The sequence below is a fragment of the Pseudonaja textilis genome, chromosome 2, assembly GCF_049901715.1.
Source record: "Pseudonaja textilis isolate UNSWEBS1 chromosome 2, rPseTex1.2, whole genome shotgun sequence".
In the NCBI taxonomy this organism is placed as follows: Eukaryota; Metazoa; Chordata; class Lepidosauria; order Squamata; family Elapidae; genus Pseudonaja; species Pseudonaja textilis.
Window position 1 is genome coordinate 48,338,062 of NC_141991.1, and position 26,079 is coordinate 48,364,140.

Below are 26,079 nucleotides of genomic sequence, written 5' to 3' on the forward strand. Positions count from 1 at the left end.
CGTGACTATTTTGTTTGCCCCAGAAAAAAAGAGTTCATGGGTTGATGCACAGAGTTAACACTTCACCCATTCACTTCTACACTTCCTTAAAATAGACTCAGTGTCTATAGCCTACACCGTGAATTAATTTTGTCTGCATTCAGAGTGTTTTGCAAATTGTTATGATACAAATATTATATTTTATCCATGTCACAGAATAGATGAGGCAGCATTCTGCAAGATACATGCTTTTAATATTTGAGATACATGCATCAACTTCTAAGATATTTTCTATGTAAATTGAATATAGGCCTATAATAGTGACAACTTCTTGTAACGTTACTGATTTAATTTTAATACAGGTGTTTTATTGATATGTTAATTTTTCTCCCAAAAAACAGATGCTTTTTATTTCATAATAAAGTGAATATCTCAATTTTGGAGCCCAGAAAGATATAGTCTATATTACAGGCAGTCCTTAACTTATAGCTAATTGAACATGCAATTTTGATCATAAGCCATGATGGTCACTAAATGAGTTAACGTGACCATGTCTGATTTCACAATTTTTTTTCAGTGGTTGTTACATGAACATGGCAGCAATTAAGCAAGCATTGTTTGCTATAGGGCAGTTTTTGCTGAAAATGAAGTAAAAGTAAAATTTCTGGGAAAAATATAAATCACAATCGTGACTGCAGAGCACTGCAAATAGGTATAAATGTGGGGCAGTTGCTGAGCATCCAAAATGCAGTCATGTGACCCTGGGGAGGGGGGCAGCCATCACAATTTTGAATCCGGGTAGTATGTAACTTTTTTAGAATCGGCCATAACTTCAAATAGTCACTAAGTGAAGGTCATAGGTCAAAGACCATTGTACTACTATTTCTTCACTCATTTGCATTGGGCTGGCACTAGCAACCAAAGATGTGCTAGTGGTATCAATCAGTTACTGGAAGCAAGAGAGACTTAAATAATCTTTTGTTGAAGGTTCTTCTTTCACCTTTTACAAAATAGCTCTTAAGTCTGTGTTCAGCAGCCAGTATGGAATTATCTGCACACCTCAGGTTGTTAGTAACGTACAGTGTTTCTTTCAACATTTGTAATACTAATTTTTTTTCTAGTCCAGCATTTCACTCTATATATCTGCATTTAAGTTTAATAGGTTAACAGTATATAACTTTGTCATACCCCTTTCTTAATTCTAAGCTAATTAGTTGCTCCATATTCCATTTTTACTGTTGCTGATTACCATACAAATTCTGCCGTACATAGAGGTAGCTGAAGCTTTTTGTAACACTGCCTTACTGGATACTAGACTACAGCTTGATCTTTTTCAGTTCTCTGACCTCAACTGTTTCCATATCTGCTTACCAATTACAAGCAGTACATTGAACTGCCTAATTTTGCATGATTTTAAACTAAGGTTCCCCAAAGTAGTGAATATTGACTTCATGGGTTGTGGGACTATCCAAATACTGTATTTTCACATAATAAATGTTTAGGGGTTGATGAACAATCTGAAATTTCATGAAAGAGTCAACAAGCTGAAAAGTTTGGAGGCTTCTATTCTAAACAGTTCTGCTGGCATTTCATCAATTCTTGCAGCTTTGTGGTCAGCAATATGTTGTAGAACCCATTTAACTACGATTTCCAAAATATCTGGGTCTAGCTTTATGTCTATCAGCAATTTGGGTGGTCTTTTGTATAGTTATTCATACATGAATAACATTTCTTTACCTTTGTCGATCTCTATCTTCTTTGTAGTAATTATATAGTATGTTCATACCTGTGTAAAGTGGTCTCTCATCCTTCTTTATACTATTTAGATATATTTCTCTGCCTCTTCCTACTTTTCTTTAGGATTAGATATTATAGGGCAAATATGGAATATTGCTCAAGTCATATCTTGTTAATCTGATAGATATTATTTTTTAAAGTTCAAATTTAAATTTTGCAGGACATCCATGATAGATTTTCACTCAACCCTGAAAAAACTCTAGTTTTGTTTGCACAGTATATAATCCATTCAACATCAAACTTGTCCATTCAGCAATAAACAAAATATAAGGTTCTTAATTTATATGATTCTAGAGCTAGTACAAAATTTATAAAGTCCTTACACTTTGAGGGATATCAGGTTGGAGAAACTGGATTAAAACTTTGTTGAATATATACTATTAGCATAATGGATGATCTTATATCGCCATTCTAATCTATTTTTGCTAAAACCATGAAGAACCTAAATCTAGTAGTACACCTCATTTTATCACAACTCTGATAATTAGCTATGCAAATTATAAGAATGTTAAACATTGTTTATTCTTTCATTATATGGCACAACATTTATGTATAAAATCTCGTCAGAACAGAACAAAGCACAATATCAGCCTTTACAAAATCAAACCCAACCACAGTAATAGATGCCCACTCATAGAACAACTTAGGCTGTTTTACTGAAACAAATGACTTTTAGAAACATGAAGCAATATGAAAATGAGCAATTTCCTTAAATATCACCTTTTCTAAATATCAATACAGAAAAATGACATGATTTGAAATAAAGGATGCTTCAGCATTTTTTCATTCTGGTTTTTTACTCTAGATTATCTGCCAGTTTCTTGTGAAATTCATATTCCTGATTCTTTTTCACCCTAGGACTTCTTCAAATCAGGCTGCCTACAACTGATATTAACAATTTGAAAATGAAGGCAAGTTTGATATAAAACAACCAAATCAACTAGACCTGTGTGTTGTGAATGTCTTTTCAATATCATTTGTGCAAGAGATAAAATGTATTTTCATATTCTTGAGAGTAGCGGCGTTGCTGGAATAAAATCCATATTTTTATTTTATAATATATATGTAAGGGTTTAGAAAGGTCATGAAATATAACAATTGCCCCAGTTGTAAAGAGTCTGGCTAATCACATAAGGAATCTGACACATGGTGACTAAAACAGGAACTAGAGCCAACTACTTTAGTGTTATTAGGCACCTTGGTATAAAAGGGATGTTCTTTTGAAGTAGCCTGGCAAACACGAAGAAATAACCAATTCAGTATTTCACAGAAACATTCTTGTGGTTATAAACTTACACACGTAGCTTTCATTTCTAATTAGAGAAAGAACTGGTGCCAGCGTTCTAATATTTCTCCCAATGTCCAGAGCAGTAGAAAGAGACCTTTAATTCTCCCTTCAGCCTTGGTGTCTGAAACAGATAGCCTGAAAATGAGCTTAGCCAACAGAACTCATAACAATATCCACGGGAAGTTCTTCTTTACTCCGAGCTGTGACTTGCATTGTCACAATTTCTGTGAGGACAAGGCGAGAACGAACCAAGAGGTCATGACCACCTCGAAATACACCTGTGTAGCAGATCAAAGACAGTAATATTTTTATCAGCATGTATGGCTAGAACTGTTTCCATTCTTGAAGGAATTAAAGTAAATTAGCAAACTAAATGCTCTTTTAAAAAAGGAGATAATTACCCTTCTATATCATTAAGAATATTTAGAACACTGACAGTCAATGAATTGTGACTTAGATCGCATTGTGATGGATATCATGTACCGATAAGAGATCTCATTCCACTGGGATCTCTGGCACTAGCATATTTATTACAAATATCTACATATATTAGAATAAAGCTTGAATAAAATTTATGATACTGCTTCCACATCTGTAGGACTATTATCATGAAATATCTTTCCTAGTAGAGAAAGCGTGTGCTAAGTTGATATTACCAAGGTAGACTGGATGGCTGTATAGTTCTCTGAGAAAAAGGACTGAATTTACATCCAGCTAATATGAAAACTACTTTTGAGTCACTTAGAATGGACTAATAAACCAATTTAGAGGAATCAGTTTGCTTTCAAGGCACCAGGCTAGAAACTGGGAGACCAGGAGTTCTGGTCCTGGCATAGACACAAAGCCAGGTGGATGACTTAGCCACTCTTGCTTAGCCTTGGGAAGAAGGCAATGGCAACCCACTTCTGAAATCTTGCCAAGAAAGCTGCAGGGACTTGTCCAGCAGCCACCAGGTGTCAACACTGATTCAGACATCCAAAAACAAAAAGACCCCATTAAAATCAACAGAGAGGGCACAGAAAAACTCACCTGCCAGGTACAAGGTATGTGAGTTCTTGTTATCAGGGACTTTATCTGACCGCTCACATGGTTGCATTCCCAGGAATTTCACAATATTGCCCACTGCCTCTGTAGAAATAAAAACATTGGAGCTCATTTTTTTGTTCCTTTATACTTACTGTGTTCAGTTTGCTTACATAACTAGATTATTAGGTTCCCTATTCCCGGAGAAAGTAGATGTCATTTGCTCCAAGAAACAAAAAGTAAAGTGCAGAGACCCGGTGACTTCACTTGTGACCAGTTCAATAACTCATACAATCTGAGTCCTGGGAAAGAGTGAAACTTAAGTGAGAGGTCTTGCAGGCGGGGGGACTCACCATCTTCAGTTGTATTAATTTGGTGGAATCAAAGTATTTTAAACATCAATTTGTATGAACATCAAAATCAAAGATTTCAATTTTTCCCCGTCAAAAACAGTCATTTATTCATTTCAAAGGCCTAGGGGGGAAATTTGCAACCAGTCTATAATTACTATAAATTTTCAAACAGTCTATAATTACTGAGATCACCATGGTTCCTTGAGGTGCTGGTTCCAGAATAAATACTTTTGACCTATTTTTGCAATCATATTAACAGACAATAGAATTCTGAACTACCATTGTAGATTTCTTTCAACCTGCCACTGGCGAATATTTTCAGGTTGAATGGCATGTATCAAAATTAAAAGATTTCCACTTAAAACAGAAGAGCAATGTTTAATGTTTTCCCAAATACATTTCCCTGTGATCATGCCTGATCTACTTTGAGAAGGCCCCCCAATATGTACAGGAAACCCTGTAACAATCCAGTTTACACTATTAATTTTTTAAGGCACAGGAATCAAGAGCTGTGCACTTAGGTTTTTTGTTTACCTACCTTCCAGTGTTTTAACAGTAGACAATGTGAAAGTCTCTTCTTTTTCAAATTCATCACCAACTTCTTCCCAAGCTGCTGCAAAATTTGGCTTCAAAACTCTTTGGATGTGATCTGCTACAGTTACTTCCAGATCTTCTAGCTAACGAAGACATTTGACAGTAAATTACCCTTGAGCTTCTTGGTGGACTCGTTAGAAAACTGACCAGATTTTAAAGCAACAATAATTATTTGAAAACCTCTATCCTCTCTGCTGCAATACTGATAAATTTTAAAGGGCAACAGAACAGTGGTGTCTGTCTGCAGAAGCAACAAGAATCATGTTTGGAAGAGCCGCACTGCAATGCAAGCCATGCCTCATATTCTACAGCTATTGTTAACACATGTGCTCCAAAAATACATCTTTGCTTTTGTCAATTTTGGTGAAAGCAGTAAAAAACTTGTGGGCATTACTAGTAATAGCACTGTGTTGTATTACTGAGTGGTGGTACAGTAAATTGAGTTTGAAAAGCATTCAGCCGAAAGGTCTCCAAACATTCAAATACTGAAATGTTTTCAGAGATTTAAACTACAGAATTACAGTTTTAATTCTAGTTATAAAATAGAATAACAGAGTTGGAAGGGACCTTGGAGGTCTTCTAGTCCAACCCCCTGCTTAGACAGGAAACCATAAAATTATATACCCCAAATTATATAGTTATAAAAATATATTACTCAAAAGAAAAAAAAGGGTTTCACCTGGAGAACCACTTCTAGTCAGCAGACATTGGTTTGAGTTAATGGAGCAATGGCTTAGCTAAGAAAAGGCAGCTTCAAATGTTACATTTAACAAAACTGGCCATTTAGTGGAAGTCTGCTGTACATACTTTTTTCTTCTTTTCCTCTCCAAGCATTAAATGGGAAATAGATGCATTTGCAATGATTTCACCTGGCCTTTCATTAAATATGGCATTAGAATAGTTTATATCTCACGTAAAATATGGCAGCTTAAGTTTCATTTCTTTTGAGATGTGTGGGGAAAGAAGTATAGGATATTCTTAATCCATATGGGGAAATGTTTAATCAAACATAGCAAATGATGTGCAGGAAGAGGCTTCCAGGGCTTTACAATATTTGATTTCTACAATATTCAAACTCTGCCTCTTCCTTGTTAGGAATTACAGATGCTCGGCATCTGATTGCAACTTGAGACATTTCAAAAGACGAAAACCATATTTTACCATATTTATAATTTAAAAAAAATTCTATTTCTTCAGCATTCTGATACTAAAGTTTCCATGAATTTGCATGATTCAGGTACAAGCTTTAAATCTCTAGAATAAGAAACTTTTCAAACCCCAACTTCATGTACACACACCAGGCCTGGTTTATGCATTCAACGGGCTGGAAATCTGAATCAGCATGGAAAAAGGAAGAGGGGTATGCTTGCTCCCCTGTACATACAATGCTTTTGTCAAGAAATACATGGCACAAACTCCCTTTTTATGACCCTGCAATCCCTTCATTTGGGGTAGAGTTGGGTGACTGGATGGAGCTGAGTGTTTACTGGCTGGGTGCCCTTCCTGACACCATGTGGAGCTCGTAGCAGATATTTTTTTATTTGTGCCCTAAGACAGAAATACCTGCTGCTACCTAGGATTAAACATGGGAGCCAAGCGTCTTCACCCCAGGCCACCATGCCACTCAAGTACTTTGTAATTATAATAGACTGATCAAGAAAGGACAATTGTTAAGCCCAGACCATTGAACACCCAGGCATTCCTTTCTTCTTTCCAAGAGAGACTAGCTGATAAGTGTTGCTTTTCCACTGACATTTTATATTAATGAGAGTTCCTTATCAGCATTAAGGTTAAACCAATACACTTGACAGGCACTTTGACTCTGGAAAGCTCCAATCAGCTTACATAAAGCAGGATTTTTCTTAAGTCATCTATTTTAATTTATCATGGCTTAGCAAGAACGTGCACAGTCCTGTACTTCCACATGCTGGCTGGGAGCAAACCAATACCTGTCTTTCCAATTTAAAAGTTCACAGTGGCAATTCCACTGTACTTAAAACAGACAACAAATCAATAGCTTCCAACACAGGAATAAACCTAGTGATCATCCTCATTGCTCTACACTCAGCTTGTAAGGGACATTTGCTGGAAAACATACACTGACGTATTCTTATCTCAGAGGCAAAAAGAAAGAGAGAGAGAGAGAAAAACATTAGTTTCATGTGCAGTTTAAATGACAAGGATTTTCTTTTCCAAAGTATTCTGCTCAAATTCTTATACACAAAGACAATTGGAACAAGCCATATTATTTATGGCTAGCTTAGAGCACATGACCCTGAGGGAGACATAAGTACCTTCAAGATTATGTCTTCAAAATCAGCTGGCTACTAGCCAAGTCTATTAGGCAGAGCTCCAGCAAAGAAGCTCCAGGTCTGACTCTGAGCCATCTGGACATGCTGAGACTTATCCACTTATAAGCTCAGAGTCTTCATTAAGTTCATTCTTTGGCCCAGATAAAACCAACTGGTGTACAAGGTGGAACAATTTCCTTGTGTAATTAATGAAAGCATTTATCAGATCATAGTATAGGGCTCCACTGATGAAATAAAATATTTTATCCAGTGGCTCACACTTCACAGTATGGTGACACCACACGGGGTATCACCTGACCTGATAAAAGTGGAAAGAGTCGATATAGCCTGCAGATTCTGAAGTTCTGTCTTACCACATATTCATCCTCATAGCCCTCTTCCTCAGTGTCACCGGTGTTTGGATCGCAATCTTTCACAGTGAATTTCATCATGCAGCTGAAAGTGCAAGCCACTGCAAAGAGGACAAACCAGATGTCACACCACTGTGAACTCTAGAAATAACTGTTCTTCCTTGCTTACCACCTAGGCCTATTCTGTTCCCATTTATTTATTTATCTATTTTAAACCCCATGGCGCAGTGAACTTTGCTTGCAAAGCGATCTATGTTTTCTACGGACACATACTGATCAAATTACCATCTCTTTTTGAGTATATGAGTTTATTGAATGTTGTGTAAAAAAAATGAACAATCTCATTTAGAGTTGATTTTTTTTATTAACTCTTGATTTTTGAAATGAGTTTTTAAAAATCCAACATTTATTTTGGACCTCTAGAAATGGATCTAGCTATGGCTACATTCACCCCCTACATATTAAACAGGCCGATAAATTAAGGGAAAAGAGAAAATATTGTTACCTGCTGTGGGATCCTCTTCAGGCAAAGCAATCAAAGTGTAACAAGTACCAGGCTGATTGTAGAGCAAGCTTTTGGCAGGTATATAAGCAATGACCTCATATCCCTCCGTTGGCTCCATTTGCACTGTGACATTTTCCAGAATCTGATCATTCAGTGTATTTGTGCAGTCAAACTATCAGAAAAAGTGAAAGCACATTAGAGCATAAAACAAGATTTCCGGCATTAGGAAACCCAGGGTTAATTTTTTTAAAAAAGAAGCAAGCAATGTTTGCCTGCAGTACTGTACAGATTGTCCTCAACTTACAACAGTTCACTTACTGACCATTCAAACAGCTCTGAAAAAAGTGACTTATGACTATTTTTCACCCCTATGACCATTACAGCAGCCCCATGGTCACGTGATCAAAATTCAGACGCCTGGCAACAGGCTCATATCTATGACAGTCACAGTGTCCCGGGGGTCATGTGATCACCTTTCATGACCTTTTCTGACAAGCAAAATCAATGGAGAAGAAAGATTCATGTAACAACCGTGTTAGTAATTTAACAATGGCGGTGATTCACTTAACAAATGTGGCAAGAAAGTTTGTTAAATGGGGCAAAATTCACTTAACAAATGTCTCACTTAGCAACATAAATTTTGGGATCCACTGTGCTCGTAAGCTGAGGACTACCTGTGTATAGTCTGTGCAACTTCCAAAATGTTCTTTTATAGTCAGCATTAAATATATTCAGGGGAAAATCCTCCATTTACAAGATCTTTCTAGAAGGCAGTTTCCAGGAGAAGAGGCTTTTCTTCGGTATAATTGAAACATTGTAAGCGTTCAATCTGCAGCATATTCATTTCTAAGTGAGCAAGTGGTCCATGAAGTTTAAAATAGTATTTTCAAAAGGATGTCTTCTTGGCCTAGTGTGCTTATTACAATCAATATAATTTCAGAGTCTCTATATTTATTAGTTTAGTTTAATTTATTGTCATTGCACCTCGTACAACGAAATCAAACACCATCTTCAGTGCGCATCATGACCATGACTGTGAAAATAAACACAAACACACATCCTTCACCCTCCACACATTGAAGTGGAAATCCCTGACACCACACATATTAGCTGAACTGAAGAAGGGTACTTCTCTAGGTATATCTGCATTTGACTAATGCTAAAAATTTCAGTCACTTTGGTAGAAACATCGCAGTGGAAGGAATTATAAAAAGAACTTCTGCTTGTCAACTGGTTTAATCATCTCGTTGCAGTTTTAACCTATCAAGCTAAAGGAGATCTTCAGCCTCTAGATAGCGTAATGTTAAAGAGTGAATATGATCTGAGAATTCATACAATACTGTATAGTCCCTTTGCAACAGGACAGCAATAAAAATTGACAGCCTTTTGTTTCCATTTTTAATTAACTTTACCCCCTTTTGTTAAAACCTGGGTTTAGCAAACCTGGACATGCTGCATTTAGAGATAAACAGGATCTGAAGACATAAACCAGACTTTAAAAATATGACTTGTTTTTCCTAAACCTTATTCTTGTCTTGGATGATTCAAATAAGCACATTCAGATGAAAACAAAGCAGATTTTTTTTTCAATCTTTCCTTTAGAGTTGCATTACTGTGCGCCTCAGTTTTATTCCTATAATATTAGCTGGTTGTGCAACGTTACTATCAGGGAATACAAAAGAATACAAAAGTCCAACTACATGCACAAAGTGTAGCTAAAGAATTAATTTATTGATATTATACTGAAAGCTATTTGGTACGATATATGTACAATAGATATATTCCAGCAATATCAGTGAGATTAATTGTGCAAATGCTTTTTTCAACACCACCTACCTGGAACACCATGTGTTTGGAGAATGTGTGCTTTGTACAATAGATCACATATTCTGTTTCCAATTCTGTAAGTGCCTCTGGCTCAGAAGAGGACTTGAACAGTGGGCCAAGACCCTGGAACTCTGGAATAGCAGCCAATTGCTCTAAAAGAGAGCAAAAAAAACCATACACAGGTTTCTGTTTAGTATAATTACTATATTTCTATTGAGATAAGGGTAAAAGGAGAAAGTTTTCAGATTACATCTGGTAGGTTCAATGTCAAAAGACTTTTCCGTATAAATAAACAGTAAGTTTAAAAAAAATACAGTATTCCCAGGAAAGTATGTCGAGAACCTGTCTCCAAATATGAGCTGGTTTTTCTAAGTTAATTCTTTCTGTGCTAATGTCATTATTGCATTATATACTCTTGAGGAAGTACTTTGTGTTACTCTGAATATATTTATTAAAAATTGAAGGTCTAGATTCGACTCTTTCAAAGTAGGAAAACAATTAGAAAGCAATTGGAGAAGTTGTTTTAAAACTTTTAAGATCTAAAAAGACTGTTGACTGGAATTTTCTTTCTTTGGGGTTATTTGAATTTTCTTGTTTGAGTTATTCTTGACTTATGGAAACTATCTGGACAACTCCCTTTTTCAGAAGTGTTTAGCCTTAACTTCTTTCTAGGGTGAGAGAGAATAACTGTCCCAAAGTCACTCAGTTGGCTTCATTCTTAAGACAGGATTAGAATTTAAAATTTCTCAGTTTCTAGTCCGGTGTCTTGACTGGGGGGGGGCTTTTTCCTCTACTATGGGCTGAAATCTACATTAAATATAGAAGTTCTTAACCAAAAATATAGATGGAAATTCCTCATTTTAGAAGCTTGGTTGAGTATTTTGTGGCATCCTGCTTTGGAAATAATCTCCAAGTACTACATATAAACAAAAATGCTCAGCTTCAACATGTAAAGGTAATCCGGTCTCTGGAGTGTTGGATAATATCCAGATTCAAGGGCCTACTCTATCATGATCTTAAAGCATCCTTTTTCATCCCACGCCTTCCAGATCAAGTGAACTATAAGCCCCATCAAATGCAATAGTGAAGATGGAAGTTGTAATCCACTGCGCCTGGAGGATTTGGGGTTTGGAGAAATCTGAGTCAATGCCATAGGTTTAGGTTAATTGCTTTCTCTCAGCCTCAGTTTCCTTATCTGTGAACTTGGAATAAAGCAAACCTTTTTATAAGGTGCGTTAGAAGAAGAAGAAAATAGACTGGCGATTTTCTAAACTTTTGGACTGTAAAGGAAGTGAGATTCCAGAAATCAAAAGGGTTGAATGTAGAACAAAACAACATCCTGCATTATACTTTGTTTTATACAATAACCAGGGCAAACAAACCTTGGAATATATCTTGCCGGGTTGTTGCTATTTTGTCTAATTGTTTCACTGCAGAGGTGGGAGTGTTTTCTGTGGAAAGGCAAGAAAAACAAAATAATAGTATAAAAATGCAGAAAACAGGACTGAAAGGTATGCTGTGGTAAAAGGGATGCACATCCTCCTGCAACAAAGTTTGTTTTTTTCAGGCCACTGAGGGGGTAAAAAAGGGTGGGTGGCAGGAGAAATAGGAGATAATTGGAACTGGTAGCAGGTCTGTAACAATAATAATGCAAAAGGTTAATGATAAAACGTAAATCACTTGGCTATTGAAGGGGAAATGAAGTACTCCCAGATGTCCAATAAAACGAAAGACAAACAGTTCATAACTTCACAGATACTACTGCCAAAATTTCTCCTCTCAAATCAAACCCAAAACATTTTGATAAGGATTAAAAAAGCTGGATTCAATGCTAGACCAGGAAAATGGCTTTCCTTCTAAGATACGAGCCCTGGTGACGCAGTGGTCAGAATGCAGTACTGCAGGCTAACTCACTGCTCACTTCAGGAGTTCAATTCTGAGCGGCTCAAAGTTGACTCAGCTTTCCATCCTTCTGAGGTCGATAAAATAAGGATCCAGATTGATGGGGACAAGATGCTGACTGTGTAAAACTGTTTAGAGGGCTGAAAAGTGCTGTGAAGCATTATCTAAGTCTAACTGCTATTGCTATTGCTTTCTCTTACCTGCTCTTTGTTCAATGATGGGGGTGGTTGCCAAAGGAACGGACTTGAGGTCAAAGGGTTTTTCAGAGGGGTCCAGAGTATATTGATGCAGAGCCCTCTCTAAGCCAGGGATAGATACTGTCAATCCTGGAAAAGAGAAATATTGAGCCCGTGCAAACTGCAAGAAACTAGACAGGTCTTTGCCAACTTCTAAATTAGAGCACAGGCAACTCTCTTCTTCTGTAATTCCATATGGTGCCTTCCATTGAAAGAGCTTGGGTTTTTACCAGTTGAAACACCCCACCCCACCCCAGCTTCATTTCTTGTGTCTATTTCCAAATGCAGTGACATCTATTTGTTTAGCCTAATGAATGTATTGCAAGCATATCCTCAAAAAGATTACTCCTGGAAGCCTCTAATCCCCAGAGAAGAAGCAACATCTGGTATACATCTGTTTCCATTTAAGGCTCAAACACAGGGGACAAGGGGGCTCTGCCATGCATCAAAGTAGAGTCTGCTCAGACAGCAAATGTTACTACCAAAGAGGAGCAGAGCTAGAAATAAGGGTGCCCGCCTCCTTTGCTCTTCATGTTGTGTTAGCCATGTCTGTTAACCCACAGGCATTCAAAAAGAACCATCAATGTCATCAATCAAAGGAAGACTTCCAGCCAGCAGGCATTTGAAGTCTGAATGTTGCCCTAAACCAAAATGTGCCAGCTACTGGGAGATAAACAGGGATAGGAAATCATGCGTTCACTCTGGCCTTGTTCCTTTTCCAGCCCTAGAGAAGAAACTGATAAATGTGTAAATAAAGAATTAAGGCTGCTCAGCAGTGGGGATGAACACAGATTATGAAATGAAGGCATTTGCCCTGCTCAGTGACACCTCAGCATGTAGACCAGCAAAGACATCAGCTATGAGAATGATGGTCACACAAATGAATGCTTATCTCAGCCATCTCAAACAAAACAACTGTATAATGGAGAAGGAATGGTGGAGCAGCGAAGAGAAATGGTTCGGTCTCCACTGCTCATTGCCTGCTACCGGCTCTCCAGAACTGGGCAGAACCGGTCAAATACCACCACTGGATTGGACGTATGCAACTTGAAAAGTATTCAAGGCAGTAAACAAAAAGAAATTTATGAGTAAAATTTTCATTCAAAATTAACATTCCAGGCTTTGGACAGAGAAAAATACTCCAGTGTATGACTTTCTTTCTAGTCTGAATGTAGGCAATTTATAACGTTCTGAAGTCTGAGCAAACTATATCAGATTGGTTTTAGTTCTTAAGCAATTTAAAATTTCTATTTTCAAATGGGTTTATAGCTTTACAGCCTCCACCATGCCAAAGTATTGCGATTTATAAATGTTTACTCTGAGATTAATTTTGTAAACTTGAGGGCATTTAACAATTTTCAACATTTACCTGTTTTATCATGTGTCAAGTTCCATCAATATGAGTGACTTAATCTTTTTTAAAAAAGCAAAGAATAATGAATGAACTTAGAATACCGTTCAGAATGTAGCCAGCATTGAGGGCCTTTTGCTTCTGCTCCAATACACTTAAGTAGAAGGTAGCCCTGTCTCTGACTTCGTTGTCATCATCCATCACACACCTGAAGTTTTTTTTTTTTAAAAAAAAAACAGAGTTCTACTTAACTGGAGAAATGTATATTTCCTTAGACCCCCACCCCATCCAGAACATTAAATCAGTATAACCAATTGGGAAATGTAACATGGCACCTTATACAACAACAGGATAAATAATTGTGCAGATAATTAATTTTGTTTTCTTACATAGAAGTGGGACAAGATATTTTGTATCTGCAATGGAAGAAAGCTAGAAGCTTGCAAGCTGCTGGTAATTTGCACCTGCTAGTGCTGGCCTGATCTCCCTTGGGTGGATGTATAACTGTGGAGGTGCTGCGGCTGCCATACCTTTGAAACTGGGTCATAAGTAGCATCTGGGGAATCTGTGGTAACTTTGACCAGTAGCTAAGGGACTGGTTATAAGTTGAAGACTTATAGACTTGCATTAACATTTTTTTAGAAATTATGATAAAATCCCAATCACTGGCCATGTAAGACAACTTGAAATTGGCTCAAAAATATGCTCAATATGTCCCAGTGATATGGAATCTAATCATCTTTAGAGACTTATTGTCACTTCAGCACAGGCTAAATTTTCACTAACTCTACATTTTTACAGGGCATCTTTACCTTTTCCAAATTTGCCATGTAGGCAAGCTCACCTTTTCAGTAACACTAGGATGCTTGGTAGCATTTCCTCATTTTGAGCCCCAAATTTAGCCAGAGCACTTACTGCACCTGCAAACAAGTGAAAAAAAGGCAGGAAGTAATTGGTAATTGGAAAAGACAAGAAAGATACTTAGATGTTCATCATTTATTTAGCTATTTGATTATGTTACTGTACCCAAATATGATTAGTAAAACATTATTAAAATAGTTCCAAGGTTAAATGGATTTGAGTACTTATCTAAAAGCTAACAGGTAGCATTCTTTAAAGCATTTGAATATGTCCTAGTATCTGATTCCCATTTAGCTCAATTAGCAATTCTCCCAACCCATTCAACTATTTTCTGCATGTGGATGAAATTCAGAAGAAATTAAGTAAAATGTGTTTATTTCAAAATGTTGCCTATAATCTGGTAATAAAAGAGTTTCAATTGCTACAACAAATCCAAAGGAGAAAAGCTGTGCCTCAATTTGCTTTGCAAGCAGATGGTCTAATATCCAATTTCAGGATCTCTCAAGCATAACTGTAAAAAATCCTTGCTTGGGGATACCAGAAAGCTGTCATCAGTTAGAAATGATGCTGGTGAAAACAGGTAGACCAATAACCTACTTAAGTTTCCAACTTTCTTAGGGGAAGGTTTTTTTCTAGTGCACATACCTGCCCTGACTTCTTCATGTTCCAAGACGACTCTGTTGTAAATGAAGCGAATATATTTTGAAGGATTGTTGGTCTTTGGCCCCTCCTGGCCCAGCAAGTGGAGAATTCGGGTGGCCAGGACAGTGAACTCACAATCCTCAATGAACTCGCATAGGTGGGAGAGGCCGGTTTCCTTGCTTTCAGCATTTTCTTCTATGATACTGATGATACATTCAACAATGGCACGTTTGTATTCAAAGCCACCCTAAGTAGTAAGGAGAATGGATCAGTACTATGACAGATTAGGCTTTCCTTCCTCACGTGCTAGCTCATTATTTTATACAGAAGACACGTCTAGGCAAGCCCAGACTAAAATCTGTATGAACTCATGTTTTTCCTATGACTTGATCTTATGGTAAAAGGGTACTGCAAGAATTACATAGAAGACATCTGATCGAACTACCCAAGATATTGTGGATCAATCTGTATTTCTGTCCTTGGAAGAATTTACATTTCTGTCCTACTCTTCTAGAAAGACCTCCACTATGTGAACTCTTTTATCTGCAAATGACTGGTGAAAAGTAAAAAAAAAATCTAACTATGCTATGTAGTCCTAGAAAACTGGCCTGTTAGTACACAAAATTAAAGTTCCTAATAAATATTGGTTGCTAATTTTTAACTCAGATTTAAGCATTTTACTGTATTTTTCTTTGAACAATCTTTGTCCATTTCTTACTCCTCTCTGCTTCATGCCTTGGTAAATAGGCACTGATTTATTCTTTTTCTATAGGCTGGGGACAAGCCTTCAGCATGCACAGATATGCTTATAAATTTTTTAGAAAATGAAAGGAAATTTCTGGAAATGGGGCTAACAGTTCTGTTGTAGAAATAATCCCATATGCTTAAACATGTGTTTCAGGCTGAGTTAATCAATTATTACTTATCAGAGAATTGCTGGCAGCCAATCTGCCTGTGAAATATACAATGGTGCAGATTTGGTCTAGCCACTTATCTGACTCTACAGTATTGTAGGTGCAGATACCTTGATTTGTCAGTCACCAAGAACATTGACTGAAGGAGAGTGGCTCCTGGTTTTGCTATAACCTTTTGAAATTGAAAACTGCTCTGTTACAAATTCCCTTTAAAATTTCGAAGGAAGGAAGGAAGGACGGCTCTTGTTTTTCTGCACAGCAAAGAATCAAGAACGACAATGTCTCAAGCAGCCAAGCTTACCTCCTCACGTAGCATTGTGAAGAGGAAACTCATGAGGACCGCATGCTTGCGTGGATATTTTTGACAGAGGGCACTGATAGCCTGAACCACCACAACCTAGACGAAATTGGGGAATTAAACAAGCACCATGAACTACTAGAATTGTCCCCGTCAGCCACTCCATCCCACAACATGAAACATGATGAAAGCCTAACACAAATGATTTTCCGTGCCTTGAACTCATCTGAGATTTCAGACATGAATGAGGAGATCTGTTTCATGAGACGGTCAATGCTACTCTCACTGCCAGTTTTTAGTAGAGTTGTGATGGCCAAAGTAGCAATGCTGCGGTTAGAGTCGGTCACGAGATTCTCCAAGTCAAGGTTACAGGCAGTTACAGCAGATGGATGCTTCATGGCAACCTAATAGAGAAAAAAAAATTCACCTCATGCAAATCAGGTGAGCTTGGCAGTCTTGACATACAGTTAAATGTACATAAATCAAATGTATATCTGGAGAGAGTGAGCCAGATACATCTATTATGCCAGGAATGTGTCTAGCCATGTGCTCCTCATTCCCCTACCTCTTTGCCTGCTTCCAGTACATTCAGTCTCCATCCCTTCAATCCTATTCTTTTTAGACCACAATTTCCACTAATCCAGATTCTTCTCTTTTTGGTAAAATTACAGATTATTCACCAGGATCTTCAACCAAAGTTTGATCCTGGGATATAAAGCAATCTATATCTCTCTTTTTAAATTTGAAATGCAAGAGCCATTCTGCCTTTATTTGGAAAAATAAATTTTGCTAAGTAGCCAAAAAGATAGCAAAGTGTAAGAAAATTAAGCTTCCCTCATAAAAAGAATTTCATAGGTAAACACAAACCAAGGATTGATCTCCTGATCTACCTACACTGCCACAACAGTAGAAGTTGGGCCTCACATGAGGAATTTAGAATACCTAGTAGCTGGAGTGTAGATGCTTGTATTCCAAACTGAGTCTTTAGAAAGCAATCACTAACAGCTGTGTTCTAGATTTCAAATTCAGTTTCTTTGATCCATCTTACCTTGTTGAGGGTTCGGACAGCTGCGTACCGAAGAGCTGCTTTGGGTGAACTACAGAACAGCTGCAACACTAGGAAAGGTAACATTTATAAGAAGTTAATCCCACCATTTTATGAAAGGCTGATTCAGATCCATTATTAGCAGCCTCATTATATAAGAAGATATTAGGGAAATGGGAAAATTATGCAGAAAAGACCAGCTTATCTCATTCAGAAAGGCCCCAAAGAAGTCATAAACTTATGTTTTAATTTAATAATTTATAAACTATCCCCTGGAGATTACAAGATAGTACTTGCTTCAGTTCTTTGTCTATTTCCCTCATTAAGCTACTTTCCTCTTTTGAAAAGCTTCCCACCCTACCCAATATTTCAAGATCAGGTCCTTTTATTGGTCCATTGGACAGAAATAAGCATATGCAGGTAGTCCTCATGACCACAATTAAGCACAAAATTTATGTTTCTAGGTGAGTTCTGCCCAATTTTAAGACTTTTATTGCCACATTTGTTAAGCAAATCACTGCAATTGTTAAATTAGTAACATGGCTGTTAAATGAATCTGACTTTGCTTGTCAGCAGATCATAAAAGGAGATCACCTGATAAAGGGCGCTGAAATGGTCATAAGGGTGAAAAATGGTCATAACTTTTTTCAGTGCTGTTGTAACTTCCAACAATCTCTAAGTGAACTGTTGTAAGTAGAGGATTATCTGTGTACATCTGTACACAGAGCAACAATGAGTTTGAAAGTCACTCTATTGATAGTCCTCTGCAATACAGGCCAACATCAAAACATGAAGCAACATGGCTGAAAGTGTTAGTAACTTTACATAAACATAGCAACCAAGTTCATTTTGCAGCCAGTAAAACTTCATTTAGAACTAATAAACCAAGCCAAAGCAAACCAAATCAGTATCAAGTAACTCAGCAAACCTCAAGCATGAAATCATTAAAAAATGTCACCATTACCAGACACAGCAGGCGCTAGTTCCTTAGCTGTGCATTCAGGCAGGTTAACAATGGCCGATGCTGCTTCATAGACCACCATTTCATGCTTGTTCCGTAAGCAGTTTTCAATGAAATCAAACAGCGGACTATCCCGGCTAGGACAAGAAAACAAACAAACAAGAAAAAGAAACATTAGATTCAAACATCCATTATCACCCACTACACTTAAACACCAATGACTGAGTCTTTTTTCTGTGATCAAAGTTTAATTTATAAGTATTGGGTTGAAATTTCTGATCAGATGGTACAAACGCCAGCATTCTTTCAAATTTAAACAGATAATCACACAGATTGTAAAATATTACTCTATCGTCCATAATTCATCCTGCTCAATTTTGTTTCATGAGAATAGCAAGTTTAAGAAAATATCAGATTGCTAATTGCTAATAATATCTCTGTTGACACGTCTATAATATTTATAAGACATTATCAATAGGGACAGCAGATTAAGCAATTGTGGCTTTACTGAAGGCCAAAAAATGCAATATGGTACAGAACAAGTGTTTGGACATGTATTAGTGGGATGTAGTTTCGATATGTATTGGTGAGGACGCATGTTGATTGGTGAGGACATGGATTGGATGAGAACTCTGATCTCCCTGTTTCTAGCCTGGTATCTTTAATCATTTACACTGAACTTGCTCTATAAACCTAGTTTAATCATTTACACTGAACTATAGACCTAGTTTAATCATTTACACTGAACTAGCTTTATAGAACTATATACATCGTATTTTGAAGACAGAAAAATGTCCTTTTTTTACCCTCCAGCTTCTTCTTCAAGCAGTTTACTGGCGACTCGGATCATCATGCAATAGGCAAAAGGTGACTTCAATCCATGACGCATGAACTTATTTAGCATCTTGTTGACAGCCAAGCGATCATTCTTGCGAATGTGATACAGCAAGCCAAGAGCATGATACTGGAACAAGGTAGCAAAGGAAGATAACCCGTCAACTTTATTTCTATATTTGTACACATAAATTATTCAGACCACAGAGTCACACATTCCTGATTAGCTTTAAAACTCTTACTTGGACCATGATATTGTCACTAGATGCTGCCTCCTGAGCTTCATTCACCCAACGTTTCACTATATCAAAACTTGTCTTTAGAAGGTGCTGTAAAGGAAGAAAGCCAGAGAACATATCAAGAAGTTGCTTCAAATGTCAGAAACATTTAAAATGACACAGAATAGCTCCCAAAAAGATTAGAAGTTTTGTGGCCCAAGAGTTGCATTATTTTTCATCATTTTCATCATTTTTCTATTCTCTCTTTTACCTCATTCGTGATCTAAAATAGTGGGAGTTTGTGCCTTTAAAACAATTTGGCAAAAACAGACACACAGCCACATCTTTGCTTTTTCCAAACAGACAAATTGCTCCATCAATTAAGAATGGCCATGCACCGTTTTACTACTCACAGAATCGACAAAGAACTACAGTATTCATCTGTCAATTCTTTCTATGCCTGGGGCAGGTGAGATTTTCCATCATAATTTTCACTTTTTAAAAAAGTGTCCTGTTGGACAACGAGCACTCAAAATTTCTCGCCTATTTCATAAATTCTGCAAGCACTTACATACCAAAGATGACACCAAGGCAGAGCTGGATACACTGGAAACCTTGTCGACGATTGCCTGCTTCATGTAGCGCTCAATAGATTGCAGCATGGTGGTCTGCAGGAAAGACAGAGCATGAGAGGCTGGCTGGAAAGGATGCAGAAGAACATCTGCCAAGACTTCCAAGAATGGACAAAGATCATAGTTGAAGGAGCAAACAATGCAGGAGAAAGACAGGGAAAATCCACGAAGAATAAAAGAAAGGAAGAGGCACATAATGATGGGAAAATGTAAAAACTGACAAAGACTGCAGAAGATGCAAAAGTGTCATACGTACGTCTGTAATTTTGCAGAGGGCTCGCACAGCAGGGCCTCTATAGTTGTCATCCTTTCCTGTCATATCTTTTGTTAAGCTGGCCAAAAATGGAATAGAGACGTTAGTATGATGTATTTATTATATCAGGTGTTAGATTCTAAGAATTGGCTTCCCTGGCAGTGGTGGGATTCAAATTTTTTTACTACCGGTTCTGTGGATGTGGCTTGGTGGGTGTGGCAGGGGAAGGATACTGTAAAATCTCCAGTCAGAGGTGGTATTTGCCGGTTCTCTGAACTACTCAAAATTTTTGCTACCAGTTCTCCAGATCTGGTCAGAACCTGCAGAATACCACCTCTGTTCCTGGGCATCTCAATTGGAACATAATGTCTTTCAATACATAGGTGTTGTGTATATCACATAGACAACATATACAATGCCTATTATCAATGTAGTATTTCATTGTATAAACACTGAGTGACATAAGATTCACCCATTGCACTAAATCATTAACCCTGCTTTACAGATCCCAATAGTTGGGTATGCAACACATGCTAAGACAAATGAAACAACCCACATTGGGTTAGCATTGGTAGCCATCACTTTAATATTTTGAATGTGGTTAATGTATTATTAACCTTACTTCCTTATAATTATTAATTATACATCATATAATTTAAAAGGAAAAACATCTGGAAAGAGAAGACAGAGGAGGGCAACATATATAAAAACATATCTTTCTGCATATGTGTTTGGATTACTCAAACCAATTAAATGAAGGGTTTTTTTTATATAAGCATTTCAATAGCCTTTTAAAGCTACCATTTATTTTTACTTGCTCCAGTTTCATCATCTCTTTTTAGTACTGCTGCTCCCTCGCACAGCTTATACAGTTCGATTGATTCAAGAAGAAAATTACCTGCTGGTTACTATAATGACATCTTCCGAAATGCTAGACATCTCTTTGATGGTCAGGTAACACATTCTGCGGAGAGTTGGCTGACACAGAGAACAAACCACAGACTTAGAATGTACAAATATTGACAGGACATATAAAGTGGCCAATATTACAGGAAAAGATGAGGTCCCTATATATTTTGCATCTGGATGACACAAATAAAAACTGAGAAGCTGGCATAGGAAATAATACATAAGAAATATTTTGTTGAGAGACACACATGGTACATGTAAATGAAGCCTGGTATCAAGCCATTGTGAGAGCAAGATGCCAAAGTTGTCATCCCAGCGGTGTCATCAATCCCTAGTGAGGTCAGCAAACTACCAAGGCCATCCTTTAAGAGGCTCAGCAGAGCTCTGAGTAGAGGCAGCCAGCTACCAAAGCCAAAGGGGACCGCATCAATCCCTTTTGAAGGGACTGTAACTAAAATGCATGGTATGGGAGCAGCTCTGTAGGGGACAAAAAAGGTCTACAGGGAATCATTAAAATTGCCCAGAATATCATCAGGCTCCAGCTACCAGCCCTGGACAACATCTTTGCATCCTGCTGTTTGGGGACATTGCACAACATTCTCAGAGACTCTTCCCATCCTGCTTACAATCTTTGTGAACTGTTGCCTTCTGGCAGAAGATACAGAACAATTTAAACTTGGACCACGTGTTTTCTGAACAGTTTTTATCCCAGAGCTATAATTGCACTTAACAATGAACTTAAGGACCACCATCAGTGAGCTGTTGGTCAGTATTACTTGGTCTGTTGTGTAGATGCTTGTGTGTTTTTAGGGGAATTTTGGCAGGTGGGGGTGTTTGGGGATTGTCGTGTGTGTGTGTGTGTGTGTGTGTATGTGTTGGGTCTGGTCTCTGGATGTTATGTGAATTTCGTTGTATGTATACTGTGTATATACGTACAATGACAATAAAGAATAAAGAATTCAAATTCAATTTCAATTTAAAAGATCACACAACGGGGAAAGAAAGGGGACAGGCTATCTCCAAAGGAAAACTGGGATTCCATAGCATAAAATCTTCAAATTGGAGTATAAGACATATGTCTGTAAGTGAAGAAACACTTTTAGAAAATAAAGTATGCATAGAAACAAAGGTTCAAGGATATCTAAAAATAGAGCTAAAACATAGGCTTATGGAAATAAGTATAGGAACAATAGGCATGCAGCAGTAAGGAAATACTACTGTTAATAGGTATAAGTTAACTATGAGATAAGAGTAAAGCATCACCTATAAAAAGTATAAACAACGTAGATGTACTAAAATAAGTTTCAAATATACACACAATTTAGTTTTCCAAGAAAGTGCTTAATTAGTATTTAAGTAATAAACTGATCATACTTGGGATCAAAAGCTTTTCCTGTACATGTGTGTAATCTTATCCCTAGAAGAACCCATGACAAGGGAGCTTCCAAACAGAGGCCCTACATCCTCTTTCCAGCCTAAGCAAATGCCAAAATGCACAATGAAAGACTTACATCATTGGATTGGAACAGCTTGGTCATTGCAAAGAACGATTCAGTGGCTTCCATCACACCAAGATGCTCTCCCTAGAATGGAAGGAAACACTCACATTGGCTAGTATTTGTGCAGTAAGTGGAAGACTTAGCCAAGAGAAGCTCACGACTACAGTTAACCCAGCTGAGAGGCAAAGTTAGTGAGAGCCGATGATCCCACCACAATGAGTCACCTTTCATGTTGCCCCAGACCATGCAGCAGCTCTTTGATCCAACTGCTGGCTCCTTTATCATTGAAAAAAATAACTGAAGGAATTCCAGCAATTTAGCTTAAATGTTGGCAAGCTGAGCAGGATTGTTTAATCAGTATAATAAAGACTTTGTAAATAAAATCTCCCTTTTACCTGGTTTATGAGATACAAAATCTTTGTGAGGATATGAGCACATTTCCGAGGATTTATAGGTGTCTCATTGAATACTCGGGCCTAGGACAGAGAAATGAAGACATAAGAATTTCAGGACATATTTAGAGGTTTCGCTTTAGAAGAAAAGGCAGGCATTATTTGGAAACTTACTTCTTGCAGCACAGCACTTTTTTCCAAGTGTTGGAATGGATTGGAACCTCCACCTGCAATGTAAGATAGTCAATTTAATTAATGATCAAAATTTTCCCATGGGCAAAATTTCAATTGGGAAAGCCCAGGTTCATTTGGTCCTTAATAAAAATTAACATTCCTGAAAGAAACTTAATAACAAAACTTGGAAAGATTAAAAGAGGTAGAAATGCAATCATTCTAGGCAATCATTAACCTTTTCAAGTGCAAATGGAACTGAAATGTCACAAAATATTACCTTAGCCTTGCAATTAAGTTGGATCCATTAAGATTCAAGACAAATATCATTATGTAGTTCTCAATTTCAAATGCAATGAGAAAAATACATAAGAAAGGAATAATACAACTCAGAAACATAAAGATCTTTTATTATTAAAAGGATATTCAATGTTACAATGAGAAATTAAAAACTAGGGACACATTTTTTTACTGCCATATAAGAAGCGCACTGTTTACAGTCAGCTGCAGTTGCTGCTTTAATTGGTCACTTCTTTAGCATCTTGATACACCTCTCATGTTTCTTGATATGGGGAAGCTGGGTTATAAAACAAGAATTCTGAGAATGGAGTATGTGCATTTGAGGATGGAAAAGCAGGGAAAGGAAAAAGAATAAGATACGAAGAAATTTCACATGACAGAGACAAGGTTGGTTTTTTTTAAAAAAAAAACATAAAATTGTGCTGAAATGGAACCAAGGGTTATCTAGCTCAGCATTGGATTCTACAAGAATCCTGGAGAAGCCATCAATATGATCCCATTCTGGGAATACCCTATAATTTTGAATGGTCGCTAAATGAATGGTTATAAGTCAAGGATTACCTGTATGCTCCCTCCAAGATCAGGGGCTACATGCTCTTGTATAACCCAGGGTTATATTAAAAAATGACTTACAACTATTTTTCACACTTATGACCATTGCAGCATCTCCACGGTCATATGATTAAATTTGGATGCTTACCAATTGGTTCATATTTATGACGCTTGAAGTGTCCTGGAGTCATGGGATCACCTTTTTTGACCTTCTGGCAAGCAAAGTCAATGGGGACACCAAGATTCACTTAACAACCATGTTATGAACTTAACAACTTCAGTGATTCAGTTAACAACTATGGTGAGAAAAGGCGGTAAAATGGATCAAAATTTACTGAACAACTGTGTTGCTTACCAACAGAGATTCGGGTCTCAATTGTGGACATAAGTTGAGGATTTGAAGACCCAAATTGTTGGGGGAAATATGCTAACTCTGTAAACCGCTTTGAGAGGGCTGTAAAGCACTAAAAAGAGGTATATAAATCTAAGTCTATAAGTCTATTGCTATTATCAATATAGCAATTACAAACAGCAGCTATTATTGTGTTTCCCTGAAATAAGATCTGGTATTTATTTTATTTTCGGCCCCAAAATAAGCACCAAGTCTTATTTTCAGGGAATGTCTTCCCTGCTTATCTTAGGACCACTGCAGCCACGCCTCCCACACCCCGACATCTGTAGTGCTGCTGTCGGATTTCTGCAGCTGCTTGTAGCCAGATGGCACACGGCTCATTGTGCTGGTGCAGCCGCTCGCATCAGGATGCGACGTGGTGTGTAGTGTTGTTGCAGGTGCGTGAGCAGCAGCACAATGAGTCTTGTGGAGTGTGGCTATGAGCAGCAGCAGCAGCAGCAGCAGGACAAGCTTCGCACCGTCCAGCCCCAAGCAGCGGCACTAGCGTGACGGGCCTTGTGCCATTCTGCCGCAAGCAGCTCCACCGGCGTGACATCACATGATCCTGGGATGCTGCAACCGTCATAAATATGAACCAGTTGCTAAGCATCTGGCTTTGGATCACGTGACCACGGGGATGCTGCAATAGTTGTAACTGTGAAAAACGGCCCTAAGTCACTTTTCTCAGCGCCATTGTAACTTTGAACAGTCACTAAATGAACTGTTGTAAGTCAAGGACTGCCTGTAGTTCTTTCTCTTAACAAGAATTGAATTGAGTAGGTACATCCTTTTTCATGGCAATTAATAATTAACACCACGCACCAGAAACCTCTGTTGCACTAACATTTCATTCATAAAATAGGATGGTTGCATTTTTCTCCCTTCCTACTAGTCTACTTTAGTCATTCCCCCGATATGTTGGATTGCAGGTCCCGTAATTTCAGCCCCTAGAGATCCTGCAAACATCCTGATTCCTGCTAGCTAGCTGGAAGCCAAGGGGAGTTATGGAAAAGTCCGAAACGTTTTTGCTACTATCCGGATTTTTACTGCCGGGATAAGGTAGCTCTTTGCAAGCTGGGAATAGGGAGGAGGGAGTAGCCACGCCATCAAATGGAGGTCGCCCCGTTGGACAACTCCATATAGTGTTTCCCTGCTCACCTGACTCCTCATCCTTCTTGTCAAATTTCTTCAGCATCCTGTCCGTGGATGGAGGTGCAGAACCGGGTAAAGAAGAAGGAGCGGGAGAAGCCACCAGCTAAACCTCACCCTCGCCCAGGGGACAGGGAAGGAAAGGAGGAAGGTGCTGTGACAGACGGAACAGAAATTATGGGACACGGCAGCGCTAGACAGACAGTCCGCCTCTGCGTGGAAATCTCTACTTCCTGCACAGCCGCCACTTCCTGCCAGCAAGACAAAGTTGAGACAGCTCAGCATCTCAGTGACGCGCAGCCGCACTCGTCAAGCGGTCGGGCTGGAGCGGGCGCTCTAGCTGCCAGGAGAAAGGCGAAACGACGGGATCAGGCGGGTCTTGACCGCCTTGCAAGCCAATGATCGAGGGCAGAGCCTCAGGCCGGAAAGGAAGACTGGCAGCCAATCTCGGGCAAGGCGACAAAGGACGGAAGTGGAAAGGAAAGCCGTGCTTTGCACCGCTCTGTGCATTGGAAGCAAGCCGGGAAGCCGCTTCTCGTTT

The 26,079-nt window shown here is 38.1% G+C and overlaps 1 protein-coding gene across 1 annotated transcript; it reads right to left on the reverse strand.

Moving 5' to 3' along the window:
- Positions 1 to 2,273: 2,273 nt before the first annotated feature.
- Positions 2,274 to 25,754, reverse strand: COPG1 (coat protein complex I subunit gamma 1). Its single transcript, XM_026723448.2, has 24 exons — positions 25,548 to 25,754; positions 23,150 to 23,202; positions 22,979 to 23,059; positions 22,596 to 22,667; positions 21,074 to 21,153; positions 20,179 to 20,254; positions 19,866 to 19,958; positions 19,315 to 19,401; positions 19,045 to 19,202; positions 18,242 to 18,375; positions 17,281 to 17,348; positions 16,448 to 16,636; positions 16,236 to 16,331; positions 15,024 to 15,267; positions 14,362 to 14,437; positions 13,622 to 13,725; positions 12,131 to 12,256; positions 11,411 to 11,479; positions 10,038 to 10,180; positions 8,202 to 8,373; positions 7,700 to 7,797; positions 4,979 to 5,117; positions 4,094 to 4,192; positions 2,274 to 3,342 (listed from the first exon to the last, which is right to left on the reverse strand). The coding sequence occupies exons 1-24, from the start codon at positions 25,582 to 25,584 to the stop codon at positions 3,212 to 3,214; spliced, it is 2,625 nt and encodes an 874-aa protein (XP_026579233.1). The 5' UTR covers positions 25,585 to 25,754; the 3' UTR covers positions 2,274 to 3,211.
- Between the last annotated feature and the right edge of the window lie 325 nt (positions 25,755 to 26,079).